The sequence below is a fragment of the Pieris napi genome, chromosome 11 (assembly GCF_905475465.1).
Source record: "Pieris napi chromosome 11, ilPieNapi1.2, whole genome shotgun sequence".
Taxonomy (NCBI): Eukaryota; Metazoa; Arthropoda; class Insecta; order Lepidoptera; family Pieridae; genus Pieris; species Pieris napi.
The window spans coordinates 1,030,965-1,052,643 of record NC_062244.1 but is presented as its reverse complement, the minus strand read 5'-3'; the positions used below and the strand labels follow the sequence as shown (position 1 = coordinate 1,052,643).

Here is a 21,679-nt window from a genome sequence, read left to right as displayed (position 1 = left end):
GTAAAAGGCAAACTGGAAGATAAAAGAGCCCAAGTCAGTCGTGTATCAAAGGCGCCAATACGTCGCAAAGCTGAACGGCGATATGAAAGCGCTGGAAGAAAATTGGTATCGTATGATCTACTTTTTATACAGATAAAGGGACCGCCCCACAAAGGCAGCTATCGGAAGGAAAACGAAAGGGTAATGCGGGCATAAGATGCGCATCGTCACACACGGCCTAATCACGCCGCCCGCCCCCACCACCCCAACTTTTGCATATTGCCCAAAGTGCCCACGCTACCCCCGCTGGGGTGTATTTTTGCTGGTAGGATAATTCTTTACCGCATCAACTGTTGCTATTCGATTCTCGATTTTGTTGCGTTCTTTTACAGTTGTCGGGAGCGTAAATGTGACAATTTCGCTTGCGGGATGATTCTTGTCGGTTTGCGGGTATCCTCTGAGCGCTTGGGGAAAAATAGACTCTATGCACGGGCAATAAGGGACATGTGATACATCCGCGGTTTGGTTTCCGTATAAGGGTGCTATGACGTTTGAGGGATTCGTCTTAATTGTGAGTGTTGTGTTCTAGTATTGATTTTTTAATGTGTGTCTCGCTTTTATATGTTGTACGACTGAGACCGCATTTTCATTTTAACAGTAATTAGCTGTTGTTCGTTACGTTTTGATGGAAAACTCATTTTAATGATTGGGCTTTAATTGGGAATATAACCTTTCTAAATTTTAATGAAAGTTCGCATTTTCATTATGATGTGTAGTTGCATTGGATTTAATTAAAATATTAAATTTGGTTGAGACTCGTATGGATTTACGAAGATTAAAATTTATCTCTCAGAATAGTTTAAAATGTACATTATGTGTTTTACATTATTAATCTTTAGGTAACTGGCCATTCACATGTCTAGTTTTGCTTTGATATCGTATTTAAACGAAATTTTTTTGGCTTTACAAATTATGTCTAAAAAAAATATCTCCAAGAATAATGGCGTAAGTTTAATGTACGTTCATTCAAGGTCATAAGTTCGATACTCAGCTATGCAGCTATGGACTTTCTATATCCATACGGTGAGGGAAACCGGCCCTAGACCAGTTGACAAAACAAATGATCACGAATAGAAATCCAAGTGTTCCACGATGGTCATACGTTTGTGCACGCGCGATGACCAGGACTCTTTACAATATAAAGCGCAATTAAGAACAAATTCCCCAAATACCTATGACATTTCATAGCGAATGTTGGCAGAATCAAAAAAGAACGCAAAATTACGCTTCTAGAAATCGCTAACCCACTTGAGGTAATTAGTGTCAATTTTATTTATAATTATAATTGCGGCGGCAAACATGTTTTATGAAAAAATGATTCTACAACGTGTCAACATATCTTGGCCATCTGCTAGTTGAGGAATGATAAGCTTGTAATTAAGGCTGGAGCTCAAAACCCTAGATTATATTGAATTATCTTGTGCTATAAAATTGTTGGGCTATTTTTGTATTCTAATTATGAGCTTTTTCTTATAATTGCCTTGAACGTATGAAACAAACTAACTAGTTTTAAGAAGAATTTAATATTTTGCTGATACAACAGTTCGTTTCAAGATTTTTCCGAGATATAATATGTTAAATGGGTAAATTTGTCGAATCACGATTCCACCTTAAAACAGCTCCAGATTTTCTTCTACATATTTTCATCACTCGACAATGGTGTACCATGTGGTGGTATACATATACAATAATGTGGTGTCGCACGTTCTTTAACCCCATCAGTGGCGTAACAATAGGGCTGGCGAAATGCCACGGGCCCCTGCCCAAGAGATATTATGTTCTATGATGAATGTAAAGTCTCCAATACGTATTAGGCTAGCGTGGGGACTACAGACCATTCCCTCTCGCCTAAGAGAGAAGGTCTATGGCCATTAGTGGGACTTATACAACGTGTAATTGAGTACGCTGAAATTTATTAAAATTAAACTGAGTTCAACGTGACGATTTTTACTGATAGGGCCCCATCAAAAGAATTTTCCACGGGCCCCAGATGGTATAGTTACGCCACTGAATCCCATAGAAATGATCAAAACATCATGATTTGTGAAATGACTGAAAGAAGGAACAAATGTTATGCTTAAACCTAACCTACATCATGCATATTTTCAGTTTTTTTTTAATTTTTAAAGGTGTCCAAAGCCATGGGCCCCCTTAATATTACATACAAGTCGTAAACAACGATATGATCCATTAGTGCACTGCCGGGGATCGAATTAACGACCTCAGGAATGAGAGTCGCACGCTAAAGTTTAGGCCACTGCTCTTATAAATGTAATATATTAAAATTTAAATATCACATCCAGATCTCTATATGCGGGACGCGTTCCCCTTTCTTTGAATATTTACACAACTCCTTAATGCTTTATTTCGTCTATTTGCATTGTCTAATTAGAAAAGTCCCTACTAATTAGTATATATCGTATTTTGTCGAAAACTTTTAAAAGCTTTCGTGAAAATAGTGAATTGGACATTTACTCGCTACGTTTTTCACCTGTTACGTTTCAACTGTTAGTTGAAGAGAATTCTCTATGAAAAAGATGTCTAGTCTCGTGTTCTAGTGTTAGCCCAGTGGCTTCAGCGTGCGACTAAGGTCGTAGGTTCGTTCCCCAGCTGTGCACCAATGGACTTTCTATTCTCATTTAACATTCGCTCGAACGGTGAAGTAGAATATCGCGAGGAAAACTTGCCTTAGACCCAAAAAGTCGGTGTGTCACAGGGGGCTGATCGCTTACTTGCCTATTAGATTGACACCACTGCTTTTTTTGCGCGGAAAGAATTGACTTTGTGTTTTTATTTTGTTTCAAAACAAACCCTTTTGTTTGCTTGTATGCCACATTTCATAATAACAGAATATGAATTAAAATTATGACAAAAACTAACATGATTATATTATTTTGAAATGGCTGCCCTGTAAAGTTTACTATTTGTCAGATCCGTCACTATTCTACGACTATGACGAGTTATTTTTTAATAGGACTTACAGCTGAAAGCTTACAAAACAAAAGTTCCCTATAAACTATTAAGCTTCGCGTTCCAAAGTTGTGTCCAAATAATCCGATAAAAGCTATATACAAACAAATGGTGTACTGTCACGAGGTTGCTATCATTTAATATGATATTTAGGTTAAACTGCCTATATCCTAAGTGGCAGCTCCTCATAACTCAGTCAATCTCCGGCCGTGCCGCGAATCGGAACTGGATTCTGTCGCGCCATTTATCCTTGACATTCTGATGAATAAAATTTCCTTTAAATTTGGAATGATTTTCATGAAAATTACTATACATAATGTACTATTTATAACTCTAATGATTGGTAAAATCACTCGAAAAATATTATACAATTAAATTATTTCTATAAAATAGTATCCATTAGTATTTTCTAAGTACTGATAATGATTGCTTAATTTAGTCTATAACTTATGATAGTATAAAATACTTAAAAAACCTTTTTTTTATTAAACGATCGTGTTCCGGTTGATAAACTACGCACCGATTAAAATACAGCAAAGAAGGTTTAAATTGATATAATATTAACTAATAAATACTATAAAATAAAGATCCCACCGCTAGTACACTTATGTCTTTAAAGAATTTCTTCATAAACTCAAAAAAAGGGCTCTCAGAATATTTTGTTTTTCGAACCCATATTTTTAGTACCACATTAGTCAAAATAATCTAACAGCGATATCTTACCACAACACCCCTCTAAAACGCGAAATTTTTAAGGCTTTCATAAACACTTCTTAGACAACTAATAACAAAAATATTTCAATTATAATAAACGCCTATATTTAATACTTATTATAATTCTTCCCTTGTTTGAAATGTAATCTTTTTAAAATCTAACTGGACAGACTTATAAAACCCTTAAATAACTATATATTGATTTGTCCGTCGCTACGTTTGCAAAAAGATTACCTATCACACATAATAACAACAAAACCTTTTAATAATATATTTTAGTTATTATATTATAAGGTTAGTTATTGTTTTTTGTTTTGTCAGTGTTATACTAGTGGCTTCGGCGTGCGACTCTCATCCTTGTGGTCGTAGGTTCGATCCCCGGCTGTGCACTAATGGACTTTCTTTGTGCGCATTTAACATTCGCTCGAACGGTGAAAGAAAACATCGGGAGGAAACCGACATGTCTTACACCCAAAAACTTGACGGCGTGTGTCAGGCACTGCAGGCTGATCCCCTACTTGCCTATTACATTTAAAAGCGATCATAAACAGATTCAGAAATCTAAGGCCCAGACCTAAAGAGGTTGTAGCGCCACTGATTTTTTTAATTGTTTTTAGTTATATTAATTTATATATTACATTTCTAATAAACTTACGTAGAATTACTTCTTTAGTATCAAAGAAAATGTAATATATACGTCTTATTCAAAGAAAACAATAACAAAAACTATTTCAAATATCACATAGAAGTCAATTGTCATTGCATCGTTCAGGTATAAACAGCTTAAGCCCGAATTTTCATTTCGCGAAAAAGGCCGTTTTTCTTTTAATTCCGAATGACGTTCGTATAATTGCATTGTATCGCGTGCGGTCTGTTCACGTGTCGGAGTTCTGCTGCTGACCAAACTCTGCTTTTGGGGTTATTTATTACACCTTTTTAATTTGTACTTGTCTTTTGTACTTGAATTATATTTTACGTTATTTTTCTGCTATATCTTTAATTATATAGCAGATAAAGGAGGTCGAATAAAGTTGAGAGAATAAATAGTCTGTGCCACAGTCATTCTGCTAATGTATATTACCAGGCCATAAAATTAAAAAAAAAAAAATCTGCTAATGTATAAAATATCAACGTACGTCACTTATGCCTTAACTTATTTATATTTGTACAGATACATTTTGGAGATAGTAAAGGACATATAAATATTTAATTTAATACTAATACTTACATTAATATTTAATACTTGTAATAATTAGTCGTAATTTGATAAAATTTAAGGTTTTAATTCAGGTCTTATGTACTATGATATTTGCACGGATTCGACCACTGACAAAACAAGTGATACATCTGACACCACTTGACAACGGTTTGACATAACATGGATTTGAAAAGAATTTGAAATTTACTAATTAATTACTTTACCGTTTTACGAAACTTAATATAAAATTAAAGGAAAAGTTCTACGAAAGACTAGGTGCCATGGGCAAAAAGAAAAAGAAATGTACGTAGGATGTAATCGTTGTAAGAGTATTGATTAGTATTCTTTGTTTTTTTTTTAATTTTAGCTCCGAAGTTGCGAAAACTTTAATGAAATTACAAACAAATTCTGTCTCCTACAATATCGGGTATCCCATTATTCATAACACGAAGTAATAACAACACGGTAAACTTATTTTCTATTCTGTTTTATAACTGCAACGATAGACAGGCAATAAATGAGCTCCCCGAACTTATAATTGCTTCATTTCGTTGCCGTCTGCCACAAAACTACAATTGCAATTGTCTATGGTACATAAATTTCGAGTTATCGATTCGCGTCGAAGTGAAAAACCGACAGAAACTAATCATCGAAGCTACTAATGGCTCCTGTCAATGCATTTCAAAATGGAATCCAGCCCACGTCTATCTATAGACAAATTCACCGCCAATTTCGCTGTCAACGTCATTGTCATGTTTTCGAATTTCAAATGCAAAACTATGCAGTTCACAGTCATTGTAAAAGATATGCAATGAATACTGCGCTCACAGCGTATTTTTATACGCGGTTTTCTGATCACGCATACCTGATTGACGATATGACGTCTGTTGTCAATCAACGCTGGCTCGTAAAAGCACCGCGACAATTGTTGTGAATATTTATGAATTGTTGCTGATGTCGTGACAATCCGCTAAATGGCCGATAAATTTTCCCATTTTAATTCCAATAGATGCGGAGCTGTCCGTCCTCGCCCGTCATAATTCGAATGAAATGTAAAACGAATAGACCGAAATCTCTTTTGGAGATTCAAAACTCACTCCGGCTGTTCAATCATTCACGTCATTTATCATTTTTCCTCGAAATGAAACTCGCTTCGAACTATACACTGAGCAATAGATGTGGAAAAAGAAAAACTCACCGTAGAAGCTATCCGTGCGTCTTTTTTGTTTTCAACAGTTGGTATTGCAGAATCGCCGTCCGAAATCGGAGAGTGCTCGTGTCGTCGGGCATTCTTTATGCCCGGTGGCCTTTTAAATTTCGCCGGCTAATAACGGTAACCCGCCAATTCTCATGTTTGACCAGTTTGACAGATAGCCGACATGGATTCCACTTTGTGACGGCAAAATGGCGTATTATACCTTTTTATTCGTTCACTTGTCTTTCATCACTTCTTTTGTGATTGAGCCTTGTACAAATTTATGACGATGGATTGTCAGGGGACGAATTGGATCAGTTTTGTTACTTTATTAGATTTGAGTACTTGCCATTGACGTTCTTTCCCATTGTTTTGTCTGCGTGATCGTTTTCTTGTGTGATGTTTGGCTTAATACGTTTCTTTTGTGACGAGGCTTTGGGGTTGTTACTTTTGAATATTGACATTTCGATATTGGAATTTAGGGACTGTCACCTGTGTCAGATTTTGATACATTTGCATAATAATCGACCGTTCTTTTAACTGATGCTATGCATTTCATTCCTTTTGGGTTGTCAACAAAAATCCAGCAATAAACCCGGCATCTCGGAAGTCAAATGCATCGATTGCAACCCACCTTCCTTTTTCATTCGATGTTATTGCTATTTTGATAAGCTATCCTCCCTTTGATATCTGCATCGCCACTTGAAATGGAAACAAAAATATCTGGTATTTTACAAGTATATTGCTTAAAGGGGCCCTGATTCTGCTCCTATGCTTAATGCTGAGCCAGGGCCAATTACAGCCACAGCACACTTGAAACGAACCGAATAAGAAAAAGGGATTTTTTTATATCTTGGATTATTGTCATTTTGTGTGTTCATGTGTGTGTATTTTCGTTAATGTTATGTCTATGTCGAACAACACTGTTAACACGGTAGAACTATGGTCATTTGGGTCCGACAAAATCAGACAATCGGCGAGCCGTGCAAAAAGACTAGTAATTAAACTAAAAAGCGTCCCAATAAAACCTCTAACTGTGACGGCCGAAAACATAATTGTCTATAGTAATGATTGTAGGTAATTGGCGAACTCTAACCCTTCTGAGGAACCTTTGCACTGTCCAAACTGTGGGCGGCAGCGGCGACTATAGATGCAATATTCCATGTGGATTATAGCTACACTAAAACTCAGTTTTACAGTGTTTTTAATATACACATCAGGAACTTATGAAATATATTATATATTCTATACATTAAGGCACCAGAACAGATTCATGCAACATTAAGGAAATAATAATAATAGCATCTAAAAGCTATTTTCATCCCAACTTTACAAGACACTTTCTTTTGCGATCTAGCGAACTGTGGCCTCGACCCCCGGTCTACCATAGAAGATATTATGTTGTTTTAAGTATACTCCTTCCTCAAGGACCGTCAACGTACCCACTAAAAGGAGGATCTATGGGCTGCGCTGTCGATTTTGGGCGCCCCGTAGATCTCTATTCTATAAATAAAACACAGTCCAAATTCTCGCTGTAAGCGTATGCCCTATACTACACATCTAATGGCGGTCAACGCAGGCCGAATTAAGACAATAATTACACGCGGTTCTGTCCGGACTAAATTTCGTTTAATACTTTTTATGTTGAGTTGACCGTTACGTACATTTAACAAGCATTAGCTTGTTTACAGAGTTTTATTGTTGTAGGGAAAAACATGCTATTTAGTTTAACTAAAACACCATAGCACTACAAACTTTTTAGGTCTGGGCCTCAGATTTATGTATCTGTTTCATGATTTGTCAATCTAATAAGTATACCGTCGACTTTTTGGGTCTCGCAAGCCAGTTTCCTCGCGATGTTTTTGTCTCCGTTCAAACGAATGTCAAATGCGCACATAGCAAAAAAGTCCATTGGTGTGTGCCGGGGATCGATCCGACGACCTCAGGGATGAGAATCGCACGCTGTAGCCACTAGGCCAACGCTGTTCATATTACCACATATACATAATACAATAATTCTATGTATTTCTTTCTATATAAAAAAGTTGTCACTCACTGTTATATATGTCACAGAGACTTTCATTTAAATCAATAGAGCTCACTCATGTATGGAAAAGTGCACATCGCACGTTGAAACCACTAAGCCAACACTGCTCTATTTATTGTGGTTATTATATTTGAATTTGAACAAAATTAAAAACATATTTTTCATTATAATTACATTTTATTATTCAACCTTGAATATTCTACAATTTAATTAAATAATTGAATAAAAGAAATAAATGTCTTAACCAAGCGTGGCAAATATATGGCGGTAATTATCATATTATATCAATATCTGATTATTTTAATCATTCTTTTATAGTGGGTTATTAAATGTGATAATAAATGAGTCACTGACTGAAAATCTTTTGCGTCTTAGAGCGTAGTTAAGGAAGTTCTAAATGAATACTTAAAAATATATAACTATATCTTGTTACATATTAAATTTATGTTATCTGATACAATATTAATCATACTATATCCTCATACCACGAAATACTAATTGAATTAAAAATACTGAATAAAAAATAATAAATAAAAATATTCATGTATAATTGCAAATTTATTTGAAAAGTACTCTTTATAGTTTTCGAATAGTAATGTAAGACGAAATTTGTATATCCATGTCTTATGTAATTAAGTCCTACGACTAAGAACTTACTAAAAAGGCCGGCAACGCTATCGCGACCCCTCTGTCATATATACCTAAATATAATACTGAACCAATAGGATCGGAAGAAGTTCGCACTTCTCATATGTCAAACTCAAGGCCTTTTAAAAATTTGTTTATATTACGATATGACACATTTGACAGCTGCAAACTCAACTGTCATAAAGATAAGGTTCATTTTGCCGTAACTGATTGGATTAACTTGTCTATCATTAATTTTTTATTGTATTAACAATGATATTTTCGGTTTCTCGGAACAAGACGGGAAAACAAAAATTTTAGTTTTTGATTCAATTACCTAATTATCTATATATATATAATGAAAATGGTCTTCGTTTGAGGCTCAATCACGCCTAAACCACTGATCGTATCGACATGAAACTACCACCATTCGATGCGAAATTTAGATGGTTTATGGCTATTTATTTATTAAATTCCAACGTTCCTTCATTTTTTTATTGCTGTTTTACTTTTATGAAAATTTATCCATACGGACTTCACCGCGGAAACATTCGGGGAGGCTTCCTAGAACCTCTAAACGTCAACATCTGTTAAAAACTCGATTTTCGAAATATTTCAATTTTCTTAGCGGGAAGTTAAAAAGAAGAATAATAAAAATATGAAAAAAAAAAAATAATGAAACATAAAATTTATTTTAATTCGTCCAGCAAAGCGGGCGCGAAACGGTTAGTATTTAATATAACAAAAGATTCTAAATTTAGCACTGTTAATTAATACTCAAATTTTACGAACGAATAAAAACAATTAGAGAGAGAATTGTTTTGATTTAGAAATTTGAGGTCATATTTGGAACGTCACTGTTAGTTTAATAATCACAATGATTTCAATGAAAAATCCAGAATTGGCGGCAATTGTAGTCTTTGACCACAGAATAAATAACACTACAGCTATATGCGTCACTCGCGAGGCAGACATCCGTTGCATACGATATGCATCTTCACGGTCGAATGCGGCCGGCACCTGGAACAATTGATATCTTCCGAAGGTCAGACAATTACATACCATCCGCGGTCGTGAAAATATTGTGAATCAAATGGAAAATATTCGTGTAATGAGGTTTTAAGTCTTCAACTCTGATGTTTCTGTAATCTGTGGAAACGAACAAAATATTTGTTATCTATGAAATAGTTGTAATCTGTTTGTCGATGTTTATATAGTCCTATAAAAGACTAATTGTCAAGGTGTTCCAAAATATTATATATATTTTATGTGTCACTCAAGGCAACAGTACGTCAGCAAGTAATAAACTAAATCACATACAATGCTTTGTATGTGATAAGTTTGATACCTTATTATTTTATGTGCGTTATAAAATACGATTTTTTATTTTTTACGGCTTAATTCTCCGGATTTTACCTGTAATCACGAAATATTTTTATCTAACGCAGTAAAGATTATGTAAATAACACTAATTAAATATACCAATGTTGATAATAAATGACACAAAAATGATATCTCAAAGAATCTATTTTTACGAAAACTTTTTTAATCAATGTTCTGCGCAGAAATTTTGACATATAAACGAATTCGCTTTTCTTTTGATAAAATAGAGTGGTCATATTGTCACAGTATATTATAATAATAAAAAATACCTTAGTAATGAAAAACTTGTGGATTTTTCATAAACAAGAAGAGCAGCGGTCATTAATGGCTGACAAACATGGCTTCGGGCTCAAGATTTTCTACGTAATTTTCTCCTGAATCTACTATTTATTCTAAATTCCAATAAATTCTTTCATTCCAGATAGCACAATTGGTAGAAGACGTTAGGCGGTTACAAGCGTCGCTGTCCGCATTACAAGAGGCGCATGCGCAACAATTACAACGACTTGAAGAGAGGTTGGACGAGAAGAAACAGCACATAGCCAGGCTGGAAGCCAGACTCGACACCCAGCGGGACTATGATGATATCAAACGGGAGATCAGGTATTATTCTTTATTTCAAATTTACTTACAAATTGTGCTACAGCCTTTTTAGGTCTGGGCCTCAGACTTGTGTATCTGGTCCGTGATAATTTCTAATTTCTTTTTATTTTTTGGTATAAGGCATGACAGTTGACTCACGATGTTTTCCTCCACCGTTCGATTGGTGTTAAACAAAGTCTTAAAATGAATTATGATTAAACTATACCAAAGGAAGGCATGTCTATTAGAAATTCCATCAAATCTTCCTTATTTATCTATGATAAGACACTTGCGTGTGCTTCACCGATAATTTTCTTAAAAAAACACTCCCAAAATAAGCCCCGAAGGCAGAGAATTGAAGATGTACCGGTATTTTTTTCCGAAAAGCACCTCGTTGATAAATCAAAGGCCGGCAACGCAACTGGCGTGACTTCTGGCAATATGAGTGCAAAACTTAACATTAGATAAGCCCCGTTATATATAAATAAACATATTAAATGAAATGCTTAATATATTACCACGTCATTTGAAGTCTCTTTAGTCAAACCCTGGAATAACAAATCCAAGTAATATAGAAAATGTTTCTTGAATGCATTTACACAGTGAGTACATCATTCAATATTGATATTAACATTTCCTAACAATACCTTTCTGTAACATTAAGTTAATTCAACTTCTTTCGTCATTTAGTTGCGCTATTAATCACACTTAGGTGATGCACTATGTAGGACAAGTGCTCTATAAGGTGCACCTATAACGCGATTTAACGTCCACCATATAACGCGGAATTTCCTCCTTATAACGCTGAGATTTCTGTAGTGTGAAATTAATGATATGTCAACTCAATAATTAGTTGTGTAAAAAACTAAATAACTTTAAATTCATTGGTCAAGAAACGGATTTACGATAATACTCCTACAACGCGATTTCTTATAACGCGTTCCGGGTCTATCCTCTCAAGACAGTTGACAGTAAACTTTTTAAATTTTCGTTTTATATTTATTTTGACGACTCATTGGTCTAGTGGTTAGTACCCCTGACTGCGAATCCATGGGTCCCGGGTTCGATCCCCGGCTGAGGCGAACATCGATGTGATGAGCATTTGGTGTTGTTTTTAGGTCTTGGATGTTTAAATATGTATTTATATCTATCTATAATATGTATGTATATCCGTTGCCTAGTACCCATAACACAAGCTTCACCAGCTTAGCATGGGACTAGGTCAATTGGTGTGAATTGTCTTTAAAAAAAAAAAAAAAATATTTCTACATACAAGTGTACCACGTCTAAAGGGCCTAGGTAGACAAAAGACTAGTAGGTGTATCATTCGTTTACCAATGTCGGTATAATCTTGGTCTCGTTCAAGGCCCATGCATCACGGTTGCCCAAGAGACAGCAGCATCTACAAACAAAGGGTGCATTGCCCTCGCCTTATCAGTAAGCGTGTCTCCGATGGGTGCTATCTAGTTTATAAAGAAGCTGGTGTTTTGTATTCTATTCTAAGTGTATTGTGATATGGATAAACACTTTTTTATATGACAAACGGCTGGAGGCTCACCTGATGTTAAGTGATATCACCGCTTACATTTATACAAATAATTCTAATTAAGAAATATATCTAATAAAAACAATTCTCGTGTCACAATGTTCGTTCCCATACTCCTCCGAAGCGGCTCGACCGATTCTTACGAAATTTTTTATGCATATTCAGCAAGTCTGAGAATCAGACGACATCTATTTTCCACCCCCCTAAATGTTAAGGGCCCCAACCCAAATTTTTTATTTTTTAGACACTTTTTTAGTTTTTTTTTATGATACATACAAAAATACATACAACCTTTAATTGTCACCCCTCTACGATAAACCCCTATTTATGATAGAAGATAGTTATTTTTATTGAACTAAAAAAAGAATCGTATCTAATAATATGCATGGCAAAACGAAGTTTGCCGGGTCAGCTAGTATTTGTATATAGTTAGATAATGTTAGACAGTTTATTAAAATATCCTACTTATAACAATTAAAATGCACAATATTTCATAACACTGATCTTAGTATATGACCCTTCGTTTGACTGATAAGGATAAGGAAGGCGCCTCACGACACACATATACTGATTATCAAGGTATACACGCAAATATAATATAATAGAAGGTATTGGGAACTTCGCAATGCGCGCAGCTTCCGGTAAGATTCTACCTAAAGTTCCTTTTTTGTTAAATGTTTTCACGTTATTATAAAGAGATTAGATGTAATTTTTGGACTAAGAAAATCTAACTATTAATCCAGCGAGTAGGGGTTCAGCCTTGAGGTCTGGTGCCCTCCACTTTGCCAGTCGTGATGAGTTTTCTAGGCTTTAGGCTGAGTGTTACATGGCCAATTAAAAATAAATAAATCAGTGGCGCTACAACCTATAGGTCTTGGTCTCAGATTCTGGATCTGTTTCATGATCATTTTTAAATCTAATAGGCATGTAGGTGATCAGCCTCCAGTGCCTGACACACGCCGTCGACTTTTTGAGTCTAATATTCTTTTACTCACGATGTTTTCCTTCACCGTTCGAGCAAATGTTAAATGCGCACATAGAAATAAATTCCGTTGGTGCACAGCCGGGGATCGAACCTACGACCTCATGAGAGTCGCACGCTGAAGCCACTAGACCCACACTGCACATTGTCAATTACTTAGCTTTAATCAAAAGTACTGGGGAACAAAATTTGATTTTAAATGCTTTATTAATTAACATGTTATTGGTAAATTATGTTTCCCATGAGCAGGAAACCAAAAAAAGTTGGGAGCGATTTAGTAAATCAATATGAGGACAAACACGGGTGTAGGCTAAATTCCATATCTTGAACCGTTTAGCGTATAGATGATATGTTTGCTGGGACTTTGTCGCAACTAAAAAAATGGACCACCGTTTTTGGTCCAAAATTGTGATCAAATGTAAGCTTGCCGTTAAGACTTGTTTACTTGCCTTAAAGTCATAAGCCCCCAAGTGGGGCAAAGCCATCCTGATAGGTCCTGGTCTCGTTTAATGTTTGCGAGACTTAGGATCTGTTTCACAATGTATGGATAAAGTACCAAATAGCTATGCAACACAAATTATTTGGAAGATAAATTGTGCTATTTGACACTTCTTCGGACTCATAACTTATGATGGACTTTATGTGACGAATAGCGCTATCTGACAGTCGTGAATTGCAACAATAGTGTTTATCCTACCAATAAGTAATTAATAGCTAATTTGGAACTTATGTAGAACTTATCAGTATATTGTGAAACAGACCCCTAAATTGAATATGCCTTTAATAAATTTAATTAATATTGTTTTTGACAAATGGTAAACACAATTTCGGTGTAAATATATTCTTAAAGTTATTTTAACCTTCATAATAAAAAGGCTTTATTCGCATTAAAATTATTAAAAATGGCGCATAAAAAAGTAATAAATTAATTAAAATTCGCAGAAAAACCTTGTTAGACCTCATAACATTACATAATCTTAAATAAATTGTACTTCATACGTATTTATGAAACTGCCGAGTATATAAATTTGATGTTTATCATTATACATAACTTGATTAGAATTATATTGTACTTGACTGCAATAGCGTGCATTGTATGATGCTAATTTTGTTGAAATTTCCTTAGTAATTACAAATGGGTCTACAGTCTTATGAAAAATTTGAATTTCGAATAAAAGTGGTAAATAGAATCTGTGCTCAAGGCTTTTAAAAAGCGCGAAATTGAAAAACAGAAAAATAAATTAGCATTATCTATATTGCACATTTTACGTAACTGGTAATTGGTTATAACAAATGGGCCTACACTACACTCTTATGCAAATTTGAATTTGGAATATGGTATAATTTATACTTTTAAAAAGTGCGAAATTTAAATACAGAATAATTATAAATTAGCATTATCTATAGTGCACATTTTACGTAACTGGTCATTGGTTAGTACAAATGCGTCTACAATCTCATGAGAATTTGTATTTCGAATATGATATAATCTGTGCTCACAACTTTTAAAAAGCGAGAAATTAAATCACAGAATAATCAGTTTGCATTATCTATAGTGCAAATTTTATGCAACTGGTAATTAGTAATAAAAATTGGGCCAACAGTCTTATGAAGAATTTGAAATTCGAATATGCTATCTGTGCTCAAATTAGACTTTTAAAAAGCGCCAAATTTAAATACAATTAAATTAGCATTATCTATAGTGCATTTTACGTAGGTAACTGGTAATAAACAATAGAAGAAAAAAATGAATGATTATCGAGATAATGAATTGAATTCCGAACGAACTCTTCAAGAAGCAAGTGACCTATAACATTCGTCCAATAAATCACTCACTCGTTCAAAAGAACTGCTTTGTCTACACTTCCTTTCAAATTGTTTACGTTGCGGTATTGAGACGTTTGCGTCATAATGTTTTACAGCGTTCCTAATTGCGTGTTAAGGGCTAGAATAATAAAAAACAAGTGACTGTTGACAGTAAATAGGGTTGTTTTACGTTAGATATAGGTAACACAGTGAAAGAAATGCGCACATAAAAACAAAGTGCATTGGTGCACAGTCGGGGATCGAACCTTAGAATATGCAGCTTAAATTTGTTTTATCCTAGCTTCCTTCAGTACAATTAATCGAAACCCCTCCTCACTGCAACATATCACTGGAGTATTATTAATATTATTACTAGTACGGACTACCAAAGTTTTAAACAACTGGAATTCTTTTCTTTATCTACGTCAGTGACACAGACTAAAAATTTTAACTCCACAGATTAGGCTGCTCATTGATTAAACTATTTGTCAAACTAATAATTGACATCTTATCCGTTTCTCACGTGTTTCTCAGTAATCGAGCGGAAGACGGCATCCTCTGATAACGCTATTAACGAATTGTATAAACAATGGGGATTGATGGGATCACCTGTCTCAGGTATCAATACATATTATAGATAAGCAGAAATAGGACATTTATGGGGCAATTTTAGCCACACCTAAGTTACAATACTAGAGCAGTGTTAGTGACTTCACCGTACACTAAGGGACTTTCTTTCTATGTGCGCATTTAACATTCGCTCGGACGGTGAAAGGAAACCGGCTTGCCTTAGACCCAAAAAATCGATTACGTGTGTCACAGGAGGCTGATCATCTACTTGCCTGTTTGACAAATGATCATGAAACAGATACAGAAATCTGAGGCCCAAACTTAAAAGGTTTTAGCACCACTTTAATATCGAACATATTAGTGTATGAGCAGTGTTGGCCTAGTGGCTTCAGCGTGCGACTCTCATCTCTCTTTGTATCTGAGGTCGTAGGTTCGATCCCCGGCTGTGCACCAATGTATTATCTTTCTATGTGCGCATTTAACATTCGCTCGGACGGTGAAAGGAAAGCTTGCCCTAGACCCGAAAAGACGACGGCACGCCGTGTGTCACAGGAGGCTGATCACCGACTTGCTTATTTGACAAATGATCATGAAATAGGTACAGAAATGAGGCCCAAACTTAAGAGGTTATATCGCCACTTTAATATCGAACATATTAGTGTAAAATTGCCCCCTTATATGGTAAATAATTGAATAGTGTTAAAGATAGATCAAGAGACACCCTAACATGTCTTTATTACAAACCCAACAACAGCGTATAAATAGCGATAACTCGTAACCAATGTTTTTCATAGTTTAATGTGTTATTTTTACCAATATGGCGACCGATGGGCGGTCTCTTTGATCCATCAAAGGACGTGTGACATCAAAGACACCGACAGATGCGACATAAAATAGCGCCTGCGCATACGTCGTTAATAAAAAATACTATATTTATCTTAATCGATTCGATAACTGTGCCGAATTTTGTGGCATGTAAACAATACTTTGAAGTCCGATTTTATGAGTTGGTAAATGTGTGAGAACCTTAAAAAGCTCTGTCTAAAGTCAAAGTCAAATCATTTATTTCAATTAGACCATCTAAAATGGCACTTTAGAACGTCATGAAAAAATATAAAGAAGATTCTAGTTGCCCCTTCCAAAAGGTAGTTTCGTGTGGAGAAGAATGGGCAAGAAACTCCACACTTACTCTTTTAAAATAGGTTTACAATATTTTGTTACATTTGTTAAATAATTATATGTGAAGACAATGTACTCTTAGAATAAACTACTATACTAAAAAAGTTAGTATACATGTTCCTCACATATTTACAAATATCGAAACCGTAGAATATTAACATTAAAGAGTAATAAAATTTTTAAAAATAAACGTGTTATTAGAGAAATAATACTATTAAAAACGCAAAGTAGGCAGACGTGCAAAATCCACAAATCAATGTTGTTTTATTTGAAATATTCGTGCCATTCCCCTCGCGTTCCTTTTGACATCAGAAAACTATCGACTTACACGGAAACTGATAGATACCGAACACAATAGAAAAAGAAAATCCTCCCCGTTTCAATTATTGCTGAGGACACGCGAACATTTGTCGATTTTCCCATGATCAAGCAACCGACTCTATTATCGCCGAAAAATAATCCTTCGTAATCTGTGCCCGAATATCACGATATTTAATCTGTGCTCAATAGAACCGTTCAGAGCACCTGTAGCGGTTTATTGCTTATTTAAAGCGTTTCTCAAGTTGGGATTAAGTTATTGCCAACCTCCGAAGATTAAAGCTTAATGGAGGGATAGATTGATTTCTAGACGATACCAAATCTCGCTTAATGCGGTGATCGACTGTTCCCTTTTTGAATTTTGATTGCGATTCCCAGATTCGAAATTCAAATTAGATCACTGTTCCACCTGCTATTTGTTCGCTCGTGTTTGATTTAACTTTATGAAGGAATGTTGTAAATCTTATACTTTTCCTAACGCATTGTGTACACTAACAGTTTACAATGTTCATTTTGAAAGAAAAGTCCCTCGAATATGATATTTTAAATGTTTATTGCTCTAAGTCAACAGTTAGACGTTTAGTTACATTGTTGACGCACAGAATAAAGGATTGTAATGTCATAAACATAAGAACCACAGATGTAGTCAAAGACTTTTTAACGTTGACGCACTAAGAAACTGAAAGCAAATAGGAGAGCTTCGCTTATCTGTTTAATTAAAAACTAAACACACAAGATTTACATATAACCTGCGCCGGGTAAATACACTATATACTATATATCAATAAGCCTATCGTGGACACCTGTCTCCATTTGCTTAGGCGATGTTTGTCTTATATTTAACGAAAGTTTAGTCGCACACAAATTATCAACTAATTTACGCTCCCCGACATTTTTTGGTGTCATAAACTAAGCTTTTTATTCTGTTGACACTGTGGGGAACGCGGTGTGTCAATATGGGTCGAAGTCAGCTTCAGGTTGACAGCCGATGCGTTCGAAAGGCGTGACGTATTGACCAATCGATTGGGTCGTGATTGGTCAGCGGGCTGTGGGCGGGGCTGACCGATGATTTGAGTGATAAGGTTTGAGTGACGTCAACGTATTGTTCGATTCGTTGCCTTATCGATGGGAATGCGAACTGAATGGAGATAAGGCAAGCTGATAAGGCATTTGTTTCTTGGATTGGCAATATGCCATTGTTTTGCGTATTGCGTTGTACGATTGACTCGTACTTGTAGTGATTTGGGATATTGTATTCGTTCATTGAATGTTTCGTTGTCACTTCTACCTAACTTTTATTTATATCTTCTTTTATTAGACTTCGTACGCAAATCTTTACACACGAATAATATGAATTTAGAATCTGGTAATTGACGCGTTGTGTTGCCTGCGAACAAACATAAATCAATGGCGCTAAAACCTTTTAAGTCTGGGACTCAGATTTCTGTATTCATGATCATTTGTCAATCGAATAGGCAAGTAGCCAAGTAGGTGATCAGCCTCCTTTGCCTGATACACGCAATCGACTTTATGGGTCCTGAGGCAATACTTCCTCTCAATGTTTTTCTTCATGTTAAATGCACACATAGAAAGGCTATTGGTGCACAGCCGGGGATCGAACCTACGACTGATGAGAGACGCTGAAGCCACCACACTGCTTGATATTGCCTGCAAAGTTGCGTTAATCGCAAAAAAACAATTTAACAAAATTGTTTCACAAAATCAAACAATTTAATTGCTAAATAACTTCAAACTAAACTGTCGTGTTACATTAACCGGCTGAACTATAAAAGATGCATAATTTTAACTTAAAAGTGTTAAGGTAAAAACTTTGTGTCACGACTTTACGACACGACGCCATGGAGTCGCCTTAACTTTCCAAAGTGCATTAGTAGCCTAATATGGTTTCAAGTTCGCATGTCGACTAGAACAGGACCTTATTTGAACTTGACATTGTCAAAAAGCGGTCTATTTATTTGTTTCTCTCTCTCTCTTCAATTGGCAGCGGACTATTTCCACCGGTTTCTGTCCAGCGCCTGTTTTATTTGTTTACTTTTAATAAAAAGGAAAATCGTTTATCGCTTTCGAGCGATCTCTTCCAGGCGACCACTGTAAGAAAAAGATAGATGCAAGAAGTAAGACTTAAAAAAGTAATGAAACTAAACAAAGGGCCAATAAAAAAGGACATGTAAAAGGTCTACTGTAATTTATAAAGAGACACGTGATTGCTACAATATTTAATTAATCGTTTCCCAATTTTTATTATTCCCACTTATCATAAAAATCTAAATTAAAAAAGAACTCCAATCCGACTCCACGTCACGATTGTTCTAAGCTTAAAAGCATCTCTCTTCGTCCAAAAGCCTTCCGAAGCAAATTGAATATTTTACGAGACAAAACCTTCCTATACTTGCTTGTTTTAGAATAAATTAATACATAGTTCATTAAGAAAATTTCGCTTTAAAACTAAATTATTGTAAACACCACAATTAAAGTTCAAGTTAACTTTTACTAAGCTTTCAGAAGTAACTTACATTATCGTATAAAGTTAACATTTATTATAAGTAATCATTCCGTCAATAAAACATTAAAAATTCCTTTAATATCTAATTTGAATTATTTTTTTTAATTAATAGTAAAGAGCAGTGTTAGCCTAGTGGCTTCTGCTTGCGATACTCATCCCCGAGAACGTAGCTTCGATCTCCAGCTGTGCACCAATCGACTTTCTCTGTATAAAACTTTCGCTCAAACGGTGAAGGAAAATATCGTTAGGAAACCGGCTTGCTTTAAAAAGTCGACGGCGTTTTTCACTATAGGCTGATCACCTATTAGATTGACAAATTGAGGCCCAGGCCTAAAAAGGTAGCACCACTGTTTTTTTTAATAAAATCAATATAGATTCGGTTTTCAATGCTAACATAAATTTCTAATCGTCTTAATTAAGAAATCCCCCACTCAATATGAACCCGTTGATAAACCAATCTATAAGCCGGTAACACCTCGTACAATATGCTGCCTTAATTACAATTTAATATATCACCAATTAAGGCTTTGATCGGTACAACCTTTAGCAGTGGAGCTATTAATACCTAAATGCTATCACAATTCCTATTCCCAATGGACTAAGTGCAATTGTTTAGTTTTGACATTTCACACGCTCACAGTAACTTTAAATTGTCTTCGAAATTGCGAGCTTTTCAGCTTCATTGCCCTCATGTCCCAAATGATTTATTCAATTGTTTTTTCCCGGAAATTGAACCTAAATTAAACAAAAGATTAAATTCGCACGATAATATTAATAAAGAAATCAAAGTAATAATTAGTGCAAGGGTCCTTAATAAATTGAGCCGGGAATTGATTAAAACCATTCCAGGTGAATTAATTAAGTATTTTAATTAATACGATATGCCGGTGTCCTTATTGGTAATATTCCTTTCATAAATTTATTGAGATTGAACCCTCGAGAAAGGGTATTAGCTGATAAGAGCGGCTGATAATGTTTTACCTAGCTTTGTTAACGAATTTGTGTATATTTTGGTGATAATTTCCTAAAGGGTAAAGGTGTGTCTTAATTTACGAGCTAGTATTATTTTAAAAAGATCTTTAATAATAATAATAAATCTTTATTTTATTTCTATAACCTTAATTTCCATTTTAAATGTTGTTAGTAGTAAAATGTTAGTCACCTGTGGATGTGGATAAAGGCTAAAGGCCAAAGGCCTCCTCCAACTCTTTCCTGATGACTCTATCTATGCATATTAGCCAGTCTTTTCCTGCTATTACTATTAAGTCATCAGCCCACCGTATTTTCGCCTGCCCACTCTTCTTTAAAAAAAATATCTATAATCCTTTTGAATGAGTCTATCTCTAGACAGCATAGAAATGGACTTTGAACCAACGAAGATATTATGGATTTTCTGATAGAACCTTTGACAACGTTTCATTATGAGACCTATGAACGTTAACAGATGTAGAAAATAAAAGTTGTTCTCCTTGTTACAGCATGCTCCGATTCTCGGAGCTAGGTCCTGAGCGACCCCACATAATACCACCACCTAAAGACATTTTTGGAAGCCAGAATCAGTAAGGATACTTTTCACAAATAGCTATTATTATTTATTGGTGGGAAATAAGGCTCTTACTATTTTCAAAGATGGTCTTGAACCCAAACTATCAAGCATCTTGCAGCAATATTGGACCCTTATTTTGTCACTACTTTCTTTTAAATAGGTTACGTAAACAAGCGCTTTCTTGTTACAGTCTACTACGTTCCATGGACATAGCAGAACGAGAAAGGAAAATGGAACCTCTCCGTTCTCCCGCCCAACCCATGCGAGAAGAAAGAAACTCCACAGAACGAGAACGGAGTACGGAGCGAAGAGATACAGGTCAGTTATATTCGTTTGTTGACATCTCCGTAGATAGTCCGCGTCCGCTTCCGCGGAAAGAGTTATCCAATGGGGGCTACCCTGGTGAAGCTTATCAGTGTTGAAGCACGGTAGCCCTCATTCCTACCTCCGGCT

General features: G+C 35.3%; 1 protein-coding gene across 7 annotated transcripts in view; it reads left to right on the top strand.

The window, feature by feature from the left end:
• The window catches only part of LOC125053838 (homeobox protein cut), a 133,919-nt gene that overhangs the window by 91,654 nt on the left and 20,586 nt on the right, over positions 1-21,679 (top strand). For 6 of the 7 annotated variants that reach the window (XM_047655423.1, XM_047655424.1, XM_047655422.1 and 3 more), the window contains 3 exons: positions 10,595-10,776; positions 21,159-21,239; positions 21,417-21,544. In XM_047655423.1, coding sequence (XP_047511379.1) covers positions 10,595-10,776; positions 21,159-21,239; positions 21,417-21,544 — 391 coding nt within the window. The remainder of the gene's footprint in view (positions 1-10,594; positions 10,777-21,158; positions 21,240-21,416; positions 21,545-21,679) is intronic. The other variant, XM_047655426.1, reaches the window with a different exon arrangement.